This window comes from Lonchura striata, chromosome 19, assembly GCF_050655825.1.
Source record: "Lonchura striata isolate lonStrDom1 chromosome 19, ASM5065582v1, whole genome shotgun sequence".
In the NCBI taxonomy this organism is placed as follows: Eukaryota; Metazoa; Chordata; class Aves; order Passeriformes; family Estrildidae; genus Lonchura; species Lonchura striata.
Window position 1 is genome coordinate 2,776,702 of NC_140721.1, and position 19,662 is coordinate 2,796,363.

General features: G+C 39.5%; 1 protein-coding gene across 9 annotated transcripts in view; it reads right to left on the reverse strand.

Annotated features, from left to right (window-relative positions):
* Nucleotides 1-19,662, reverse strand: part of BRIP1 (BRCA1 interacting DNA helicase 1) — a 93,039-nt gene that overhangs the window by 63,778 nt on the left and 9,599 nt on the right. For all 9 annotated transcript variants that reach the window (XM_085557240.1, XM_085557238.1, XM_085557243.1 and 6 more), the window contains exons 9-14: nucleotides 19,361-19,560; nucleotides 16,432-16,564; nucleotides 15,743-15,894; nucleotides 15,488-15,659; nucleotides 15,237-15,374; nucleotides 14,712-14,873 (exon numbers count right to left, since the gene is read on the reverse strand). In XM_085557240.1, the coding sequence (XP_085413366.1) occupies nucleotides 14,712-14,873; nucleotides 15,237-15,374; nucleotides 15,488-15,659; nucleotides 15,743-15,894; nucleotides 16,432-16,564; nucleotides 19,361-19,560 (957 nt within the window). The remainder of the gene's footprint in view (nucleotides 1-14,711; nucleotides 14,874-15,236; nucleotides 15,375-15,487; nucleotides 15,660-15,742; nucleotides 15,895-16,431; nucleotides 16,565-19,360; nucleotides 19,561-19,662) is intronic.

A 19,662-nucleotide genomic window follows, 5' to 3' on the forward strand; every position in this document is an offset into this window, starting at 1 on the left:
TAAGAAAACATCTTTTCTCTTTGTGGGTTCCCCAGCCCCTCCAGGCAAGTCTCTCTTGGGCCAAGCTTCAGCTTTCATCGACAGCAACCATCACAACAAAAATCTGTGATTTTGATGGAAAAATGGGAATTATTCATGAAATCTTTGGCAAGACTGGAGCAATTCATTTAATTCACACAACAGCTATTACTTCTTCCATTAATGGAGTTTGCTAGATATGGAAACTTTCCTTGTATCCACAAAAACACAGGACCCATGGCATGAACAGACACTAAAACAACAAGAATTATGGAGCTGACTGAATACAAATAAATAAAATATAGAACACACACATGCCTCAAAAGAGCCAGGAACCAAGTGCGGGTTTCTCATAAAAAAATATTTCACTTTGGGTTGGAAAAGTGCAAATGGGAGCAAGATCTAATGCCAGGAATCACAGGAAGGAACCATTAATGCCCCCAGTCACTCACTCCTCCCACCCAAGGGAATAATAGCTCCTGCACTGGAAGACAGCCTGTGTATATTTTATTAAATCCCTTAAAAATGGATTCTCAAATGGTTTATTAACAAATGGTCTTCCTCCAAGAGAGCAGAAAATCTTGTTAGAAAGAATCAGTCATCTTCCCATGCACTGAGGGATGTTTACTGGGATAGCTTTTCCCTTTTATTCCTTTCTGCAATTTAAAGACACCTGTAAACCATGAGCCATAAAAACTTGGAGCTCAGTGTGCAGCTCTACCATCCATCCCTGCCAGCACTCTCTTTTGAACAGTTTTTGGAGTGTTCCGGAACTTTGGGGATGAGGGGAGCTGTTTTCTCCTTCCATTATGCTGCACTCCAAGGCCAAACGCTCCTGTGTGTGCCCACAAAGGAGCAGCTTTGCCCTTTTCCATTTGCTGCTTGGTTTTATACAGTGCCAAAAATCACATTAGGGGGCTTCCAGGTCATGAAGCAAACCCAGAGATTTGTTTAATGTGTTTCACCCTAAGGCAAGTTAATTGTAATTTTCACCATTGGATCAAACCTGGGGAGTTAACTTCAGGTTGCTGGGGATGTGTTTTTCCTGCAGGATCCATCACCTCCTGGCAGGGAGTTGTGGAGTAGAAAATAGTAGAGAAAAGAGGAGGTCTAACAGAAAAATTCTGGCTTATTTAACTCTTGTCGTGCTAATTTCTTTACCTAAAGTATTCCTTAAATACTTTAGCATTGATTCATGTCATGAATGGATCACACTTTGTCAGCAGAGAAAAAAAGGTATCACAGAAATAATCAAAAGTGCTTGGGGAAGCAACAAAACACCAAAAAATATCCAAGGATGCTCCAGAGCAGTACAGGACAAAAAGGATAATGACCTAAGAAGCACCTGACAGCAGAGTAAAACAGCTCTGACTTTACTGGGTGGTTTAACAACTCTTAACTATCTAAAAATAATTATCATTGCAATTGCATTGTGTCCCTGTGCACCTGTAAAACTACAAGTTGTGTTCTTTCCCCAGCATTTATGCAATAACTGGACAAAAAGTATTTCAAGGTGAACAGAACTTGCAAAAACATCTTGCAACACTTCTTAAAAATCTGCCATTATACCCTAAAATAACCCCACTCCTTCAAACTTTGCTTTTTTAAATCTTGGTTCTATGTAATGATATGAAGTTGCACTTTCTATTGTTATTCAAATATTCAGGTAGTTGGAAGGGAGAAAGGGAAGAGCCATTAGTAATATCTCTTTTTATTTTTGCTTAATAAAAATCACAGTATTGGCACCACTGTTAGTGCAAAAAGTCTGAGCTCCCCAAGGGAGCAGCATTGATCTAAAAGCCTCTTCCCTGTGTTTGCTCCCAGAATTTTCTTTGTGAATAAGCACTGCTTCAAATCAAAGTGTGTCTCCAGTGGGCTGGAAACGTGTTTGAAGGGTCAAACAGAAGTTCTACAGGCAGGCAGGCAGCACAAAACTCCAGAGGTGGCACCAGGAGCTGGGCACCAGGAGCTGGGCACCAGGAGCTGGGCTGCTCCAGCCTGGGCTCCCTGCAGGAGAAACTTTCTGGTACAACCACGGGCTCTGCTCCAGCTGGGAATCAAATGGAGACACTGGCACTGAGAGGAAAGGCTGGCACTGAGAGGAAGGGCTGGCACTGAGAGGAAAGGCTGGCACTGAGAGGAAGGGCTGGCACCGAGAGGAGGGGCTGGCACCCCAAGGGGAGCCCCTGGCACAGAACAGGGCTCTCATCCCCCCACCAACACAGAGAATGCCCCAGAGACTCCCAGTGCTGCTCTAACCAATGCTCTGCAGTGTTTGTATCTGGCCAGAAAAATAACAAGTGGCACAACCAAAGAACTTTTTTTTTTTTTTTAAACTCTGAAAATTCTTAAATTCAGAGAGATTGTAAAGAAGAAATGCACTTGCCTTGTTTTGCTACAAAATGCTTCCCACCATTTGGGCTGCCTGCAAAAAAGCCCAAGCACAGGTTGTTTTGTATCACAGAACAACCCAACCTCCACCTGCATCAGCGGCCTCCTCTCCTCCTTTCAGTGAAAATAAATATAAAAATGTTAAAAACCCCCATACACTCTGACAGGTCCTTCTGCAACCTGAAGCTCTTAGGCTGGAGGACATAATATTTTCCACTGAAGCAATGCTCTGCTGCTCTCAAGGCCCAGATGTTTTTATCCTGGCTCTAATTCCAGGGGTATTGCATTCCCTTTCAAAAGCTTCCAGGAGCAGATTTGCTGAGTCAGCTGCCTACCTCCAGCTGGAAGTTTCTGTTCCAATCCCTCTGGTCCCAGAAGAATCACCTGGATCAATGTTCTATTTCCATTATGAAAGGATGGAACTGTCCCTATATTAGTGATAATCCTAAAACATAATCAGTCATTAAATCAAGGCATTGCTTAAAAAAGTGGCCTTAAATTCCTATTATTTCAAAGGAACCCTGGAGAGTGGATCTGGACAGACTTCACCCACATTTTTTGGTATTACAGGTTACCATTAAATTAATTTCTTCAAGGATTAAGACGGTTTGGGAAAATAGAGAATTAGCAGAAATTATTTGAAAGTTCCTGAATTAAAATCTTCGCCAAAACTTGGTACCAAATGATCCAGAATCCTACAGGATTCCACTGAACTCCAGGAATATTGGAACTCTGGGGAAGAAAAGAAGACTTTACAAAGAATTCAATGTGGGGTCTCAGGATCACTAGTTTATTCCTTTTGCACCTTTAGTTAAAAAACAAACAAATCAACCCTAAAACAAAAGCAGTAACAGCAAAAAAAGGGCCTTTGAGGTTAAAAGTGAACAGAAAGGAAACAACAGACAGACGAAAGGAAAGAGGAATGAAATGGGAATAAAAGATTGAAGGGATGAGAACAAACTGCCTGGAAGGATTGGTGTGAAAGGAAAATTGAGTTTCCTTCCAAAAATAGGAGGGAAAATATTTGGGCTAACTAACAAATAAACTCTAATGTCCATTATCCCCATCTCTGTAATCGTTTTTTAATAGTTCTAAGGTGCTGTTCCAAATAGCACCAGTGTCCCTCAACAAGAGCAAAGAAAGAAAGTAAAGCAAACAAAGAAATCCAACCCCATTTATCAAAATCACCAAAATTATTCCACACTTTGAAAAGGACTAGAAGAATACTCATTCACCTCCAGGCCACAAGTCATTGACCCAACTGGCAGAAATAATTTACATTTCACATTCTCTTATTCTTAATCACTCTACAGACTTTTTCAAAAGGTCATTTTAATCATATTTTTCATCAAAAAAAAGAGGAAAGCCTCCATTTTACACAACACCCAGACATTTGCACTGCTCTGGGCTGGGACTCCACCAGCCAAGAATAACTGAGGCCATTGAATTATTTAAAGCAGTTGTTTGCACTCAATTAGATTTTCATGAGAGGTTAAGCAAGAAACTGATTCACAAACCCTCCCCATGTTTATGGGAGGGTTTTAACACAGGACAAGGTATTTAAAATTCATTCATTTGAATGACTGAGCCAATGCAAAATATAAATGTATTTTTTCACCAAAAAAGTATTTTAAACTTCAAATTTCATTTTCTCAGCTTCCAGTTCTAACAGATTTAATTTCAAGAGAATCTGTGCCAAAATATTTCACTTTTAAAGTAACGATTACTTTTAAAATATAGCTTTAAATTCCCCCTGTTAATAAGAAACTAGAGAGAAATACTAAACATCCATCTAAATACACGTGCACAGGGTAATCTTGTCTTTATGGACCAAAAATAAATTGATTTAAAGCAGAATTTTAATGGAGAAAGGCCACACAAGGATGTTATTTTTACCAGGGAGAGGCTTCCCCTGCTTTCTCCTGCACATTTCCCATTTATTGCATCAGGGGCATCACCCAGCAAAGTTCTGAACCTGCCTGGTTCCCTCCATGCAAATTCCAGGTGAATTCCTGCCCGATTTCCTTTCCCAAAGACTCACAGAGCCTCTGGAATTAAATGCTCCATAAGAACAAAACAGAAAATATGAAAAAAATTTTAAATTATTAATTCAAGAGGCTGTGCAGGGACCTGGAGCCATGTCACACATTTATTATTCTGATATTTTACATTTTCCCCAGAATTCTGAAAGATCACAGAAACTCTGAATTGTCCTAACAGGTGGTCATGGAGTTTGTGCTCAGCACTTCTGGGGAAAAGCTGCCCTGGACTAGAAATCTACAGCACTGTGCTATTTCAGGAGATCTGTCACTTAATCTGCTTCATCACAGCAGAAAATTATTCAGAAGGATAAAACTTTAAAACCATGGAGGTGTGATTTTTCAAGACTTCCCCTGGAAAAGGTGTCTTTTCAATTTGAGAAGTACAGTACTTATTTTCTCCAGGAGAATTTTAAACAAACATGAAATGAACCCAAATATTTAGGGCAAAGAATGGTGTTGAGATCCCCACATATGGTGGGAAATGTGGGGTAAAATCTGTTCTCATCCACACAGACATGCAGGAGAAATAAAAATAAAAAAGAAAAAAATTAAATAGATAAAGCTACTGTGCAACTCCACTCCACAATTCAACTAAACCCTGACCACAGTGAAAAACTCTGTATTATGAACAAGATTCTGATCACCATGTGCACACTCCAGCACAATAAAAGGTGAATAATTCATCATCATTTTCAAAGGCAAAGTATGCATCAGTCAGCTTGGGGGCAGCACGGGGGATTTCACTGGCAGGACTTTTCTTTGGGGACAATGACAAAGTGGCGCTCAGCAGCAGGAAGCTGAAGCACTGAAGTGTGCTCCATGTGCCATAAATCAACACTGCAGCCACAGGATGTCTCTCTGCTCCCAACATACCATCAATTTTTCAATAACCCCCTTAAATAATGGAAAACGTGCACGGCGACAGCAGTCATGAAAAATGAAATGTTTTGCACGCCAAAGACTTTAAAATAACATCGTTAATATGTTGCTTCTGCAGCTAAAGAAGCTTTTTTATAGAGAATTTCTCCCCAAAAACCCAACATGTTTGACCCCAAACAAGCTGGAGAGTCTTTGTTCAGTCTTTGAGCTCTGTGGCAGCTGGTTAGGAACAACCTGGTTCAAAACAGGGTTTCTTTTGTGGTTTTAAAATTAACCAAGACAACAAGTCCTGTGTTCCAGGAACTGCTTGTACATCCACCCTAGGCTATCATTACACCTTCCCATCCCAGCGAGGGAAAACCCTTCATGCAAAGAGAGCTCTCCAGGAAAAAAAGTGATTTTTAAAAGGATGGTTTAAATCCTGGTCTGGAATAAAAAGGAAAATGATGAACTGGTCATGGATGAAGTCAGCATCTCCACTGCTGCTCTCCCCCCAGCCAGAAGGCAAGCTCAGTCATCTCTGACCTCTTTGTTTTTTCAGAATAAAGGGGGGAAAAAAATCCAAGGTTGTCTTAGTGGCACATGAGCAATGAAGCACAGAACTCCTGGGAGAAGTGAGCCAAGGGAGGAGCAGCCTCACCCCGGGCACGGGGCCAACAGGGCCACCAGGCTCCCCCAGGAGCTGGCCCAGGCAGCTCCTGGCACTGGGACCTGCCCAGCCTGGCAGGGGGACAGCTCTGAGCTGCCTCTGCTCCAGTGTCCCAGCAGGAAATGCTTCATGTCCCCCCACCACATTCTAACTAACTAACTATTTCTTCCAAGTACCCAACTCGATCTCTTCTCCTTCCTTCCCTTCTGTCCCCCGAAAAAAAAAAAAATTAGAAAGAAAGAAATAACACTGTTCTGATTCTTAGGAAAATAATTTCTCACCTAATGATCAAAAATTGGAAGTAAAAGCTAAAAATGAAGTTTTTACTGTAGCACATTGCAAATTATTTGGTTTGAAATATTTTTGCTAAAAATGAGTCCATTACTGTGTTGTAAAATGAATCAAAGTGCAATGAATGCATCACTCACTAATTAAATGTTCTCACACAGGAGCTTGCTTACCCTATCAGAAGGCAGAACTGAGGCATAATTTTTCTAATTTTCTAAGACACAAGTTGTGGCTCCCAAACCCCCACCATGATGTCAAATTCCTCTGAATATAAAATAGCCCAAGTATTCCTTTCAATACATTTAATATTCAGATTCTTGTATGAGCTGTTACACTGCTGATGCAGAACATGCTCCCTAAATAAATCCAGTTCTTTTCTCTCATATCTGGTGTTTTTCACACATGAAGAAGTCACATCATGCTTCACAGAGATGGCAAAGGGACCATGAACTCTTCAGGTTGTAAAGGCTTCAGAGCATTAATGTTAAAATAACCTGTGCAGGATAAAGCTTCTTAAGAATGATGTTGTTTATGGATATTGTTCCCTGTTCACAACTGTTTTCCTTCCCTTTTATTACAAGCTCCCGAAGAAAAAAGACACCTTCACTCTGTTATTTACTATTAGGACTTCATCGTTCACAGAGTGCAAACTTCTTGACTGTGGAAACTCATTTTCAATGCAGTTCCTACTTAAATAGGAGGAAAAATATGCAAGCAGCAAGTGTTAATTACAAGGGAAATTGGAGCATGTGTTAACGAGCTACAACAATTCAGCTTGCAGCGCTTTGACAAGTCCGAGCTCCGAAGTGAGAAACAAGAATAGATTTTTCGTTTATTTTCCTGATGCTGTCTGCTCAGGGTATTTAAATTAACAGTGTAATAAAATATTAAACTGCCCAACTCTCAGGGTGTGAAATTCACAGGCCAAACACTCATCTGCCAGCATGGCAGGTAATTTTTTTAGACATAATATCCAATAATCTGCCACGACTGTCGCTCCGGATTGGGCTTTATGTGACGAGCAGCACCAGCAGCAAGGAGCTGCTCTGTGTAAAAAGCAAGTGCCACAGGGCACCTGAATTATTGCACAGCCTTTGCTGGTCACCACAGCAGCTCAGCAAGTCATGAGCAGTGTGTTTGCTCATTCTCTGCAGGCTGCAATTCAAAGAGAGCATGTGGGAGCCAAGGCACACGTGGGAATGTCCCCTGGGCTGAGGAGAACGTTCCAGCACAAGGAGGAAGAGTGGGAAAGGGTCTCGGGGACAGCAAACAGCTCCAGCCCCGCTGCTGCTGGGGCTGTGCACAGCACAGGAGCCACAGCAGGGCATTCCTTTCATATCACCTCACCCACATTTCCAGTCACCCAGAATATTCACCTGAGTGCCTCTCCAGTTACTTGGTTAATTCACAGTCACACAGAGGCAGTTAAGGATGCTGCAAACTCACACCAACAGCTTCAGAATGTCAGCCACAGTGAAAAAAATCAGGATTTCCAGAGGAGGATCTTTATAGATTTTCCAATTACAGTCAACCCTGGCAAGCATATTAAAAAAAAAACCAAAAAACCCAGAAACAAGAAAATGTTTCATCCCTGAGACTGAAAACAAAAAAGGATAATCTTGGAATGTGCAACATCATCTCTTCCCTTGAGCTGTCTCTGACACTTCTCTGACCTCCTGATGAGGCACCACAGTTCACAAAGCCACCTGGAAACTAACTAGGAAAAAAAATGAATAAAAAGGATAAAAACTTTTCCTTTGCTCAGGAGATCCACAGAGCAGCACAAGAACAGTCACAGGGAAGGGGGGAAGAACCTGCTTATTCAGCCACGGGCTCCCAGATCATCTTCTCTAAGGTCTCAAAACATCTCTAACATTTGGTTTGACTCTAATTCCCCAGAAAAAAGGAAAATCACCCAATAACTGGTGTGTACATCTATGATCCTCTCATACTATTTAAGAAGGAAAACACATTTTGCAATTATCCAGATTGTCAGTTACCATCTCCAAAGATAAAATTTTATCTTGGCCTGCTGTTGGTAACCGAACAGTGGGGGAAAAAACAACCATCAAAAATAACAAAACTTGGACAACTCAAGGTCAAAATATTCTATATGAAAACCTTCTAATAAATCATTAAAGTTTAGGAGAACTTCAACTAGCCAACACTTCAGTTATTCCTTTGCAGAACCCAGCACTATTCTGGCTGTGAGTTTGCTGCAGCCTCTGTAATTCCACAAGAAATGATCCTGCCAGGGTGTGAATTGCCAGCTCCATCTGCAAATTTAATTTGGCACAGCTGGATTGAACTGATGACAGTAAAGATAAATCTTATATACCTTGTTATACAAAAATTCTCATTACAATTATTTTTGTATGGAGTTAATAATTTCTTCTGCTTCTGTTTTTTATTTTTTTTTTTCTATTTGAAGCAATTTCTCAAAGTGCCCAAAGCAAAGTGTTGGGAGGGAATGGTTAAAATCTTCCCTTTCACAAAGGGACTTTTACAGACATTTCTATGCCCAAGTCAATGGGAAAAGCAAACTGTAGACTTCAGGAATCACATTAGGATTTACAGAGCTCTTGGAGCTCTCAGAAGGCACCTCAGATAATTGTATTTCTGGATGACTGTGGGAGCCTCATAGCTAGACAGTTTGTATGACTGATATTGAAAATGGAAAATAAAGAATTCAACTGAAAGTAGATACTGTATATGATTAATGGGAACAAAAACCCCCATAAAACATAAAGAAGCTAAGTTCAAAAAGAAAACAGTGCAGGGGAAGAGCAAATATCAAGCAATGAAGAAATAATCTGTACAAGTAAAATGAAATTCTATCTACGTTTATTAGGTGCAAATGTTGAAATTAATAATTTGGGAGCCATTAGAATTCAGCTTTTTTAGAGCTCATTTTCCCCAAATCATGGCCATCAGACAGAAATCACTTCCTCAAGATTTCCATCAGAGGAAGGACAAAGGAGCAGCTTGAAACCTGGCAAGGAGTCTTTCCTTCCAAAGAGAAATAAAACCCCAAAGGGTCGCTGTGGTGCCAGAGCCCTCTCAGGGCAGCACCAAAACAGCTCCTGGCACTTCCAGGGCACTGCTCAGCCCAGAGTGCCAGGACAAGCCCCAGGTGCCCCTCAGGGGCTGTTTAATTACTCCTCCCTCACCCTGTTCTCCTTTTAGGCAGAAATTTGAGTCAAAAGGGTGCCAGGATCCTGTCCCTAAAGCCCTCTCCAGCTTTGGGGTCTCTCTCTCTGTCACAGGGCCATTGCAGCAGTTTGGCTCAAACAAATGAGGCTTCTGGAGAAAGAGAAAACCTCTCCCTTGGGAGCAGAAAGCAAATGCTGGCCAGAAAGTGAGCATCATTATTAATTTACAATTATTTTGAAACTTACTCCTGAAATGCCAAAGGCATCCTCCTTTCCATGCCAGAGATGCTGGGCATTAGCTGCAGTCAAAACATCTAAAATTGGATGAAACATTGAAACATTCTCATTTCCTGCAGCATTTTCAGGCTGTAACTGTGTCAATTATGTTCTCTAACACTAAAATTATCCAGAAAGTTAATGCTGATGTAACTTAAAAGAAGAAATTTCTGTCATAAATGACACGAACAGATCCCTGCACTCTGCAAATATTTACACACAGGAGTAAATCTCTTCTTCAAAGCCCCCCTACAGCTGTCAACAGGAACATCAAGGAGATTACTACTCCTGATGAAGCATTTATCCCTGCATATAATACAGAAATACACCCAACAGAAAAAGTTCAGCATTTTTATGGAACTCAGTAGATAATTCCTCAGAGTCCCATCTGTGGTGCAAAGAACTATTTTCCTATTTAATTTCAAATTCACCTTTTAACTGCATGAACCTAATGGTTTCCAATTATTCCTCTGTACATAATACAAGCAAAAAGAGGCTGTGGAATGTTTCACTCTTATCTGGATATTGTCATTTTACTGTCTCAAACTTCTAAAAACAAGCTTTTGGCTGGGGAGGAAATCAGCCAGCATCAGACCTAGTGGGGAAACCCTGCACTTGCTCAATGTCTGTGGCTCTTACATAGTTCCAGATGTTCAGAGCATTAATAATGCACTAACTCAAAACCTCTTTTTGAAACTTTAGAATGTGCAAATTGCATTAAAACCTCTTTGCCCTCATTAATGGTATTGTTACAATCCCAGTACTCTGGAAAATGTTTTTTGGCATTTGTTTAACTTTGTGATATTGCCATTTACTCATTTTAACAGCCAGTGTTCAAATCTTAATGCTTTTAATAGGCTGGGCTAAACAGACTACCATCCTTTGGAAATTTATTGAAGTAATTTATTAAATAAGTAAAAGTTGTCTGAAAGCAGCATTGTTTTGTTTTATTGATGGCAGAAAAAATGGGTTTCTTATAAGTTATTTACAAACCCATGTTTCAGGAAAGTTTTAGAAATTAAAATATTGTCTTTTCAGACTTCTATTCATGGTCTGTTACTGAGACACTTGTTGAAAACAAGAATTTCTACCAATCTCATGCATCTCAGTAAGAAAAGGTTCTGTCTGAAATGAAGAAGAGCCAGACATTGAGAATGAATCATGAAATGCTATCTCTCCCTCAGCCTGCCATATCTGAAGGTGCCACATTTACATTATGCCAGGGTTTAAATCCATGTGGACACAGCCAGGGGTTAAACCAAGGTCCCTCCTGTTGATTCCAAATCATTCCCCTGAACCTGAACACTCTCAGTCTGTTGAAACCAGCTCCATGCTGCTCAGAGTTAATTACTATTGTTAATTCCTGCCTGTCTGGAGCTGTGGGAGGGTGCCAGGAGTGGTTTGTCAGCACAAGGGCAAACAACACCTGCCTGAGACTCCTCTGCAGGTTTGGTGGATACCTGACACAGGGAGAGGGAGCCAAGCAACAAGGAGAGGAGCTCCAGCCCAAAGGGATTTGCTGTCACCCAATCCTGGCTGTTCCCACTCCAGAAAACACCATCAGCCCAGAGAGCAGGAAAATGGGATGAGACTGACACAGCTTCAGCTCTGAACTAGCAGCTCCTCAAGTTATGAGGCAAATAAAAGCTCAACTGTGAAATTCAGCATTTATTTTTGTAACTGACAAAAGCTGCTGTGTGTCATCACTATAACCTTATCCCAAAATTCTCAAGGAAAACATCCAGTGCAATGCAGCATAAATCATTTATATGCTAATTTATACTAACTGTGCCACTATTCCATGATCATGGAATAGTTTGGGTTGAAAGGAACCTTTAAATGGGATCCAGTCCAATCTCCCTGCAATGAGCTCAGGTTTTCAAGCAGAGAATTCTTATCAGTTCCTAAGTTCTCCTGTTGAAAACACTCATTCAAACCCTTTTCAACTACAACTGTAAAAATTCTGCTTCCAAGTGATGACTCCTTAATTAGCAGATCCAAATTAACCAACAATGCCTCAGAGAACACAACAAACCAAACCAACATTAACATCATTATCCAAAGCTTCTTTTGTTAAAAAAAAAAAAAAATGCTACTAAGAAAGGTCAGTTAATTCATCATGATGGATTATCACTAAAATTTATAAGCATTAGCATTTTTCTCCTTGCTGGATAGCCTGACTTTGATATGACACATATTGAATGAATCATCCAAGATGCAGGCACCAGGCAAGATATATCTTAATGCAGACAGGTTGGCAACATGAGCCCTAATGGGCCTTATCTTAATCTTGTTTAAAAGCATCTTAGATTTCTGGGCAATCTTTTCACCTTCTGATATTCTCTTTTATAGAGTGTTTTTTGCTGGAGTTGCTACTGATTTTCATATAAATGCATTTTTGCTGCGTAGTATCACCAGCTTTAGGAGCATTAAAAATGATGGAGCTTTGGAATTTGGTGAATGTTAAGATCAAGCTGATTCTTTAAAATGTGCCACAACTCCAACAATGACATTAAAAAATTCCATGTTGTTTGTGAATTACCCCACATGAACTATCACAGCTGTTCACAACAGACACCTATCAAACATGGGGATGTACAGCTGATGGGCTGTTTGCCCATCCAGACATTTTCCTCCACTGCATTAACTCCATCTATTTCCTATACATATATTTTTAAACAGCCAATCATCAATTAAAAATATATTTACTCAAATATTTTATTAAGATAAAGGGAAATTTCTCTACTAATTGCTTTTTCCCCCATTCACATTGCAGGCAGTAATTCCCAGTTGAAATCCACTGTACATACCAAACTAAATTCCAACTCCATCAAATTACCTGGATAGAAAGTACTTGAAATTCAAAGCATTGCCTTCAGCCTTGCAGACAGGACAAAAAAAACACCTTTATTTGACACTTATTCCAAAGTTGAAGCTTCAATTCATAAAACAGATTGAGCCATCAAAAAATCTGCTTAAATCATAATAGTGAGGTCCATGACCATGTGTATAAATCAGATCTTGACAGCCTTGAAAAATTTCTTTGAAGGCTGCAGCTTTTTAAAGAGAGGCAGTAATTTCCTGTGAAAATCACTTTTGAAATGCAAATATTCTTTATGATGATGAAAGAATACTTTGTTTTCCTGTATTAATGTGCTTACATTATTCTGTATTTTCAACATATTAATCTCAGACTTAAAGACAACCCAATCCTGAATAAAAGTAGAAGAAAGAAAAAGGGCATCCATAGAAAAATATTGGCAATGTGATTTTAAAATATCATCCTTCAATTGTCTGCAATTTCTATTTATCAATACTTTGCTGGGCTCAGGGAGTGTTCCTACAAAGAACAGAACACTCAGCGTGTGTGGGGTGACCTTTCAGTGAGGCAGAAGGGCAGGGGGAGGAAGGTTCCAGAGCTGGCCAGCAATTGTTTTCCTCCTTTATTAAATGTCATTACAAAGTCTTTCTGTACTTGCAATTCACATTGATATTCTCATAAAAACTTCCATATATATTTGTCAGGTCTAGATAGGGAAGATCAACTCTCCAACATGACACACTTAGAAACATAACGCTGGAAACTGAAAGATGGTCCAGTTAAATTCTTAAATGAATTGGAGATTTCTTGTCAGATCATTTCCTTTGCATGGGAGTGCAGGGTTTTGTGAGGTTAAATAAATTTATGGTCAGCAATCTGCTTTTTTCAGGGGCTTACATTACCTGGTCTGATGTGGTCACCTAATGGCTACTGTCAGGAATTGCACTGTGGTTCCAATTCCTAAAGATATGCAGGCAAGAAACAACCCTCCTTTTATAGCCTGCCAGTTAAATAATAAAAGATGAAAGGTTTGTAAAAAAATAATAAGTAGTTTTTTGTTTCATTTTGTAAAATATTCTCTGCTTAGGAACCTTAGGGCGGAAAGGTCTGAAATTCTATGTCCATCATGTTGGTGTTTTCAATCATTTGCTAGGATTTTTTTGACAGGTCTTTGTGTTTTGTCTGTTAAGACGATTTTTAAAAATCACAAATAATCATTTAAAATTTGAAAAGTCACACTCTTGCAAGCACTACAAGAAAAATGAGTATGAGTTACAGAATTATCTTGCAGGTTTATATTCCTGTTCCTGACCATAAACAACAGTAACAACAAATAGAGAAGAAAGCAGAACTAAGGGGAGATCCAGATTAACCATAATTAGATAACTGTTGTCAGTGAAATTAGATATTACATAGTTTGAAATGGAGAAATTTGATTCCTTTCAGCCAATGTCAGTGAGCAATTCCCCTGACTAAAGAAAAATACACTCCAATCTCCAGTGGAGTGAAATGGAACAAGAAACAAGGGAAGGAAAAATTAACTGGATGAATTCTGCATTCTGATAGCACAGAAAGAACATGCAAAGACATTCTTGCTGCTGAGTTATACAGAAAGTATCATTTCATTATGTGATTTTAATTTTTTTTCTCAATAAGCAATTTATAAACCTTCAGGGAAACAACATAAGGAAAAATTATGGATCTGGCTGGTTTTATGGTAATGCTAATTGAAATTATTGTCTGTGTTAATAAGTGCATCTGTTGAGAAAAACCAAACCTGTTTGCTCATGAAAACAAACACAAATGCCAAGAAATAAGAATATAACCCACTGTGTTATTACAATGCATTTATTTGATAAACATTTCTGCATGTTGATGCATAAAGCAGAAGATCACACATATATTGGAGAAGGAGTAACATTACCTTCCATTACTGGGAAGTGACTTAAGAAGTAATTTCACAGCGAATTATGGAATTTAAAAGTATTTTGTTATTTGGCCTATATTTGAATACACTTTTTGTGAAGTGCTTGGTATTTGCTGATCTCTGGAACTACTGAAATTGTTTTTATGGTATGTTACTTCTGTGAAATTAGGAGAAAGTTTTACGGTGCTGGTTTCTTAGCTGGGTATTAACAGTGCATTTTCAAAGGTGTGTGGTTTGAGGGAAAGAAGAACAATTCAGATTTCCTTACCTTGTAGGATGGCAAAAAGCACAAGATTCCTTGGCCAAGTGTCTGACAGACTGACAGCAGCAGGGCTCCCACCTCATCCTGGAACTCGAAGGTCTCTGTGTGCTGGAACGTTGCACACAACTTCCGCCCGTTGGGGCCCGCTCCCACCGTGCCGACCCAAACCTGGGGTGTCCCACAGGGAGAAAGTTAATCTAAACCAGGCTGGATAAATCACAGCAGGTTCAATAATGAAATTATAAGTGTGAAAGAAATATTGAGATATTGCTTAAATTCATTTCAGTACTTGCAGTGCAGTAATTGATATGAGATTGCTGTTAGCAATACAGCACGAGGAACTTTTCTAGGCAAATGTGTCTAAAAATTGCCTCTTGATTCATTTGAAAATGTCCTTTTCCATTGCATTCAGCCAAGCAACAGTCTGGACCTTTCTTTTAACTGACAGAAAGTTTGCCATCACTTTTATTTGGTTTTCGTACCATGGGCAGCATTAGAGCTCAGGAGAGGGAACAGCCATGCCCACTTTACCTGGGAATTCCGGATAATGTGATTCGCCTCCAGCTGAATGGAAAACTTCACACCAAGCTCTGAGGAAAAGGAATCCATGGGAGAGAGTGTGCCTGATGTCAGAACAATTGTTCTAACTTCATTTAAGTCAGAAAAAGCCTGGGTGGGAGAAATAAAAGCAGGAATTTAGAAAATCAACACAATCCCTTCCAGATCTGATGTGTGTTTGTTATCACTCAGATTATTTTATCTTTACTTCACACTCAGCTCACCACAGCAGGGTTCAAGCACCAAAAATTCAGCATGTGGACAAGGGTTTTCTGCCTTGAACTCTTTTTGTGCTTGGGCCTCGTGAAGAAGGAACTTGTATCTGCATCATCACGTTGGTCTTCAGTCATCCAGGTGTAAGTTTGTTGTAGAGCAACCCTGTAATCATCTGCAAACCTATACAGAGAGAGAAATATCAGTAAAAACTACAATTAAGCAATCAAATTGTGAGCATTCAGCTGATAAATGTTAGACCTGACCTGCTGTTCTCTTTGAAAAGATAGGAAAGGACCATGAAGAGGCCTTTGAGCACGATCTGTGCTGCAGGGCTCACAACTGGCACCTCAATAAGTTCCTCTCTCCCATGCATAGATACTTTTTCTTCTTTTTCCATGACAGCAACAAGATGTTTCTGCAAGAGGCAAATTCTATATTAACAACATTCTCAGTGTTTTCTCAAAACCAAAGTTAACAGAGATATAAGACTGTCAGCTCGCTGCTTTAAAAGTTCATTTAAAATCCCTAAAAAGTCAGAGGCAAAAGGGCAAAGAAGGGCCAAGGGAAAGGGAACAATACTTTCAATTTTTAACAATGTTTTTAACATAGCTGGCTTACACAGAAAGGAGGGATAAACTTGAAAATAGGGTAAAAACATTTCAACACAATAAAAATGCAGTTGGATAGAACAGGCAAAAATATCACTGGCTCAATGGTTCAATTCAAATAACTGTATGTGAGCAATTGTATTCTTCAAAACATTGATTCTCCAGAAATTCCAGTAGCTCAAGTGGATTACTCCTGGTTTTCATCAGGAATCATTTTCAGACAACTTTTCAGTATTGCAGTAAATTAAAAGACCTGTTTCCATTTAACTTATGTGCATTTTAAGATGTTTAACACCATCACTATTATGCATGGTGGTGTTCATTTATACAGCACACAACATTACCTGTAAAATGGGAAAAGTAATCCCAGTTATTCCCATTTTGTACAGAAAGTTGAGCATTTCTTTGCCACTCCACACCTTACAGGCAGTTTCATAGGCTCTCTCCACCAGCTGCCCAGAGCTCTCCTGCAACCAGCTGAAAGAGAAAAAGCAGAAATCATTTTAGCATTGATTTTAGAGATTTAGATATTTTGCACATACAAAGCAAACCTCAAAAATTGCACCAGATTTCTAAGATGATGATGAATTTTTTACCAAATATAAGGAGAGAGATTCTGCTTTTCCTTTATGCCTGTTTTTCACTGTTGAACTCCCATGGAACTGCTCTGGATGCAGCTCATTGAAATGAGAAGAAAATTTCTCCTCACATGTTTATACTTTATAAAATAGATAATGTAGAAGAGGAATTAAAATGTAATTTCTTCTTATGATATGTCAGGCTCATTCAAGCAAGATTTCTGCTGCATATCAAAAGCCACTCATCACTACTCCAGTTGCTGCAGGTTGGTTTATCATCCCTGTCAGCTACTGACTTTCCAATTAAGAATAAATCCTGAGGCATGAAATGAACACTTTTCATATTTACACATGGAAGGGAAAGTGGGGCAATAAAGAGTACCCATTTAAACCTACCCACTGGTATTGGCAACTGCTGCAGCTTGAAGCAGAATTATAATTGTAATACAATGCAAAATGTGATTGAGCGCTAAAAGCATGAGCTAAACATGGAGATCATCTCATTTGTGGGAGAGCTGGAATTTTCTCTGGGTGAGCATGTCCTCCTTCATCCCTGCAATACCACAAGGCCTTGTCTCTGGTTAGAAAAGCAGGCAGCTCCCTCTCTCCCTCCCTCCCAGGAAAGGCTGGAGCTGTCTGCTCCATCAAATGGCAGGAGGCATCAAAAAGACAGCTGTCAGTGCTGCAACAGCTCAAAATATCTACCTGCAAAACCAGTTCATCGTTAGCAACTCAAGAGCAAGGCTCTGGGACTGTTTCAGTTCTACATTTCCTGCCCTGTCACCACAAATAACCTGATCCATGGAACAATTAAAATATAACTTCCCTTCTGCCAGGTTAAATGCAAACAAAACCCCACTAATACTTCACAATCACTTCTCTGGTTAAAATTTGCTTTATTTAATTAAGGAATGGTGACCACTAACACAAATGGAATTTGGCCCCAGCTTCTCAAATGTAGCATCAAAAAGAACTGGAATTGAAATTAGGACAAGGCTCCTGTGACAGGAATTAAACAGATTTACAATGGGCAAAACACTTCAGGAAATGTAAAATGTTTCCCTGTTATGAACTTCAAACAGCACCACATACTTTTGAAATAATAAATGCAAATACAAACTTAACACAACGGCTAAATATCACCAAAAAAACACCCTAAATTCTCAAATAAATTCCATCTAACATTAAAGCATTTACTTGCAAAGCCCGTTAAATCATTTTTAGAGCTAAGCAGGAAGCATAAATAAAATTAGCTCAATTCCCAGAAAGGTTATCTCTGGTTTTGAAGTGAAAATTGCTGTATGGAGTATTTCCAGGAAAAGAATGAATGGATGTTGCACACATGCCTTCAATTCCAGGAAGAGTATTTGCTGCTTCCCTCACTACCAGAAAATTCCACTGTTGACACAGCATATTCCATTGACCAAAGTGATGAGTCCTGCTAAATGTGCATCTCAGCCACAGAGCCTGCCAGCACACCTCCACTGGCCTAGCTGCAAATTCCTCACAAAGGTCACTGCAGCACCCCTGTGGCACTAAGCCCATCCTTAAGTGCTTTCTGGAATGAGGGCCCAGGATCTTTAGAAGTGAAATAAGATTTTTTTTTTTCTAGCTCCCCATGCATTTGGCAAAGCCATGTCACTGTGCAGGTGCATTTTACCTATTACTGGCCATTTACACCCAGTCTTCTGCTTTCCAGCAACTGCTTTTCATGCTGCTGGCAGATTTGCCAAGACAATCAACCTTAGTTTTCCTGATAAGGTTAAAAAGCTTGAGGCAATCAAATCTTCAGCCATGCTATTCTTATCTTTTACTAAAGTTTAACATTTGAAATATCCAAGGTAGGAGAATTGGCTTCTGCCAAGCAGAAAAAGTCCCTTGTCTCTGTGTGACACAAACATTAACTCTGAGTGAGGATGGGAGAGTGAACTCCTCCTGTGCTGCACAGGCTATTGCAGCAAAATGAACACTGCAAACACTGAAGCAGAACTCAGTTAACTGCAAAGCCACTTGTACCATTATTAACCTTTTTCTGCTGACTTTGATACTTGTACTTCACCCAAAAGACTTTGCCCTGGACCTCTTGTTTCTTCCTGGACTTCTGTCCATTTGCTTTTGTTACATCCCTTCTCAAGATTTTCAATTTATGCTCAGCTCTATCCCTTCCAGGAAGTTGTTTCCCAGGGAAAACAAAGGGCATGACTGATAAATTCACTTTCAACTATGAAGAATTCAGTGGATTCCAATCTGATTCCATGAACAGATTGAAACCATTCCAAATACTTTCTCTCCAAGAAACGGAAACATTCTATAAACATGAACTAATTAATTCTTTGACACAATAGTGCTATTACTTATTTGTCAAATAAGCAAACAAACGTGTGAAATACAAAAATTAATCTTATGTAAATTTTCATACTGAGCTTTATAAACCAGTTCAAAAAAGCCCCATAAAGAGCAGCACATCATTCAAGAGCACTTTTCAAAAGAGAACTTCAATGTTTCCATGTGAGACCAGCAGTTCTTTTAATAGATCAAACCCTGTGGATTCCTCAAATGAACATAAATCAAACAACTGCAGAGTTGTAAGTTTTGCTTTGTTGCATTTTATCTGATGTGACAGAGTAACTTACACTATCAAAAGGAATCTAAGAGTAATTAAACTGATAGAAAGCAATAAAAAAAGTTGCCTTACTTTATCAAGGAGCAGCACACAGCTCGGAGGGGCTCATGGTGCTTCTGCCTGATGTTGCTGTTGACCATGAAATCGAGCTCCTCTCGGGCAGCTCGCAGCTGCCTCTCGGTAACCCCGTAGCTCACGGACTCCCGAGCACAGTCCTCAATGTTGTGGGCTTCATCCAAAATGACTACTTGGTCTTTTAGGTGAATGTCCATCTAAAAAAGAAAATTATTGTCTAGTGAAACAGAGTGAAAGACATGAGAAACAGCAACTAACAGGATCCTGTTAAATGTATATTCTGCATCACAGTGCAAATG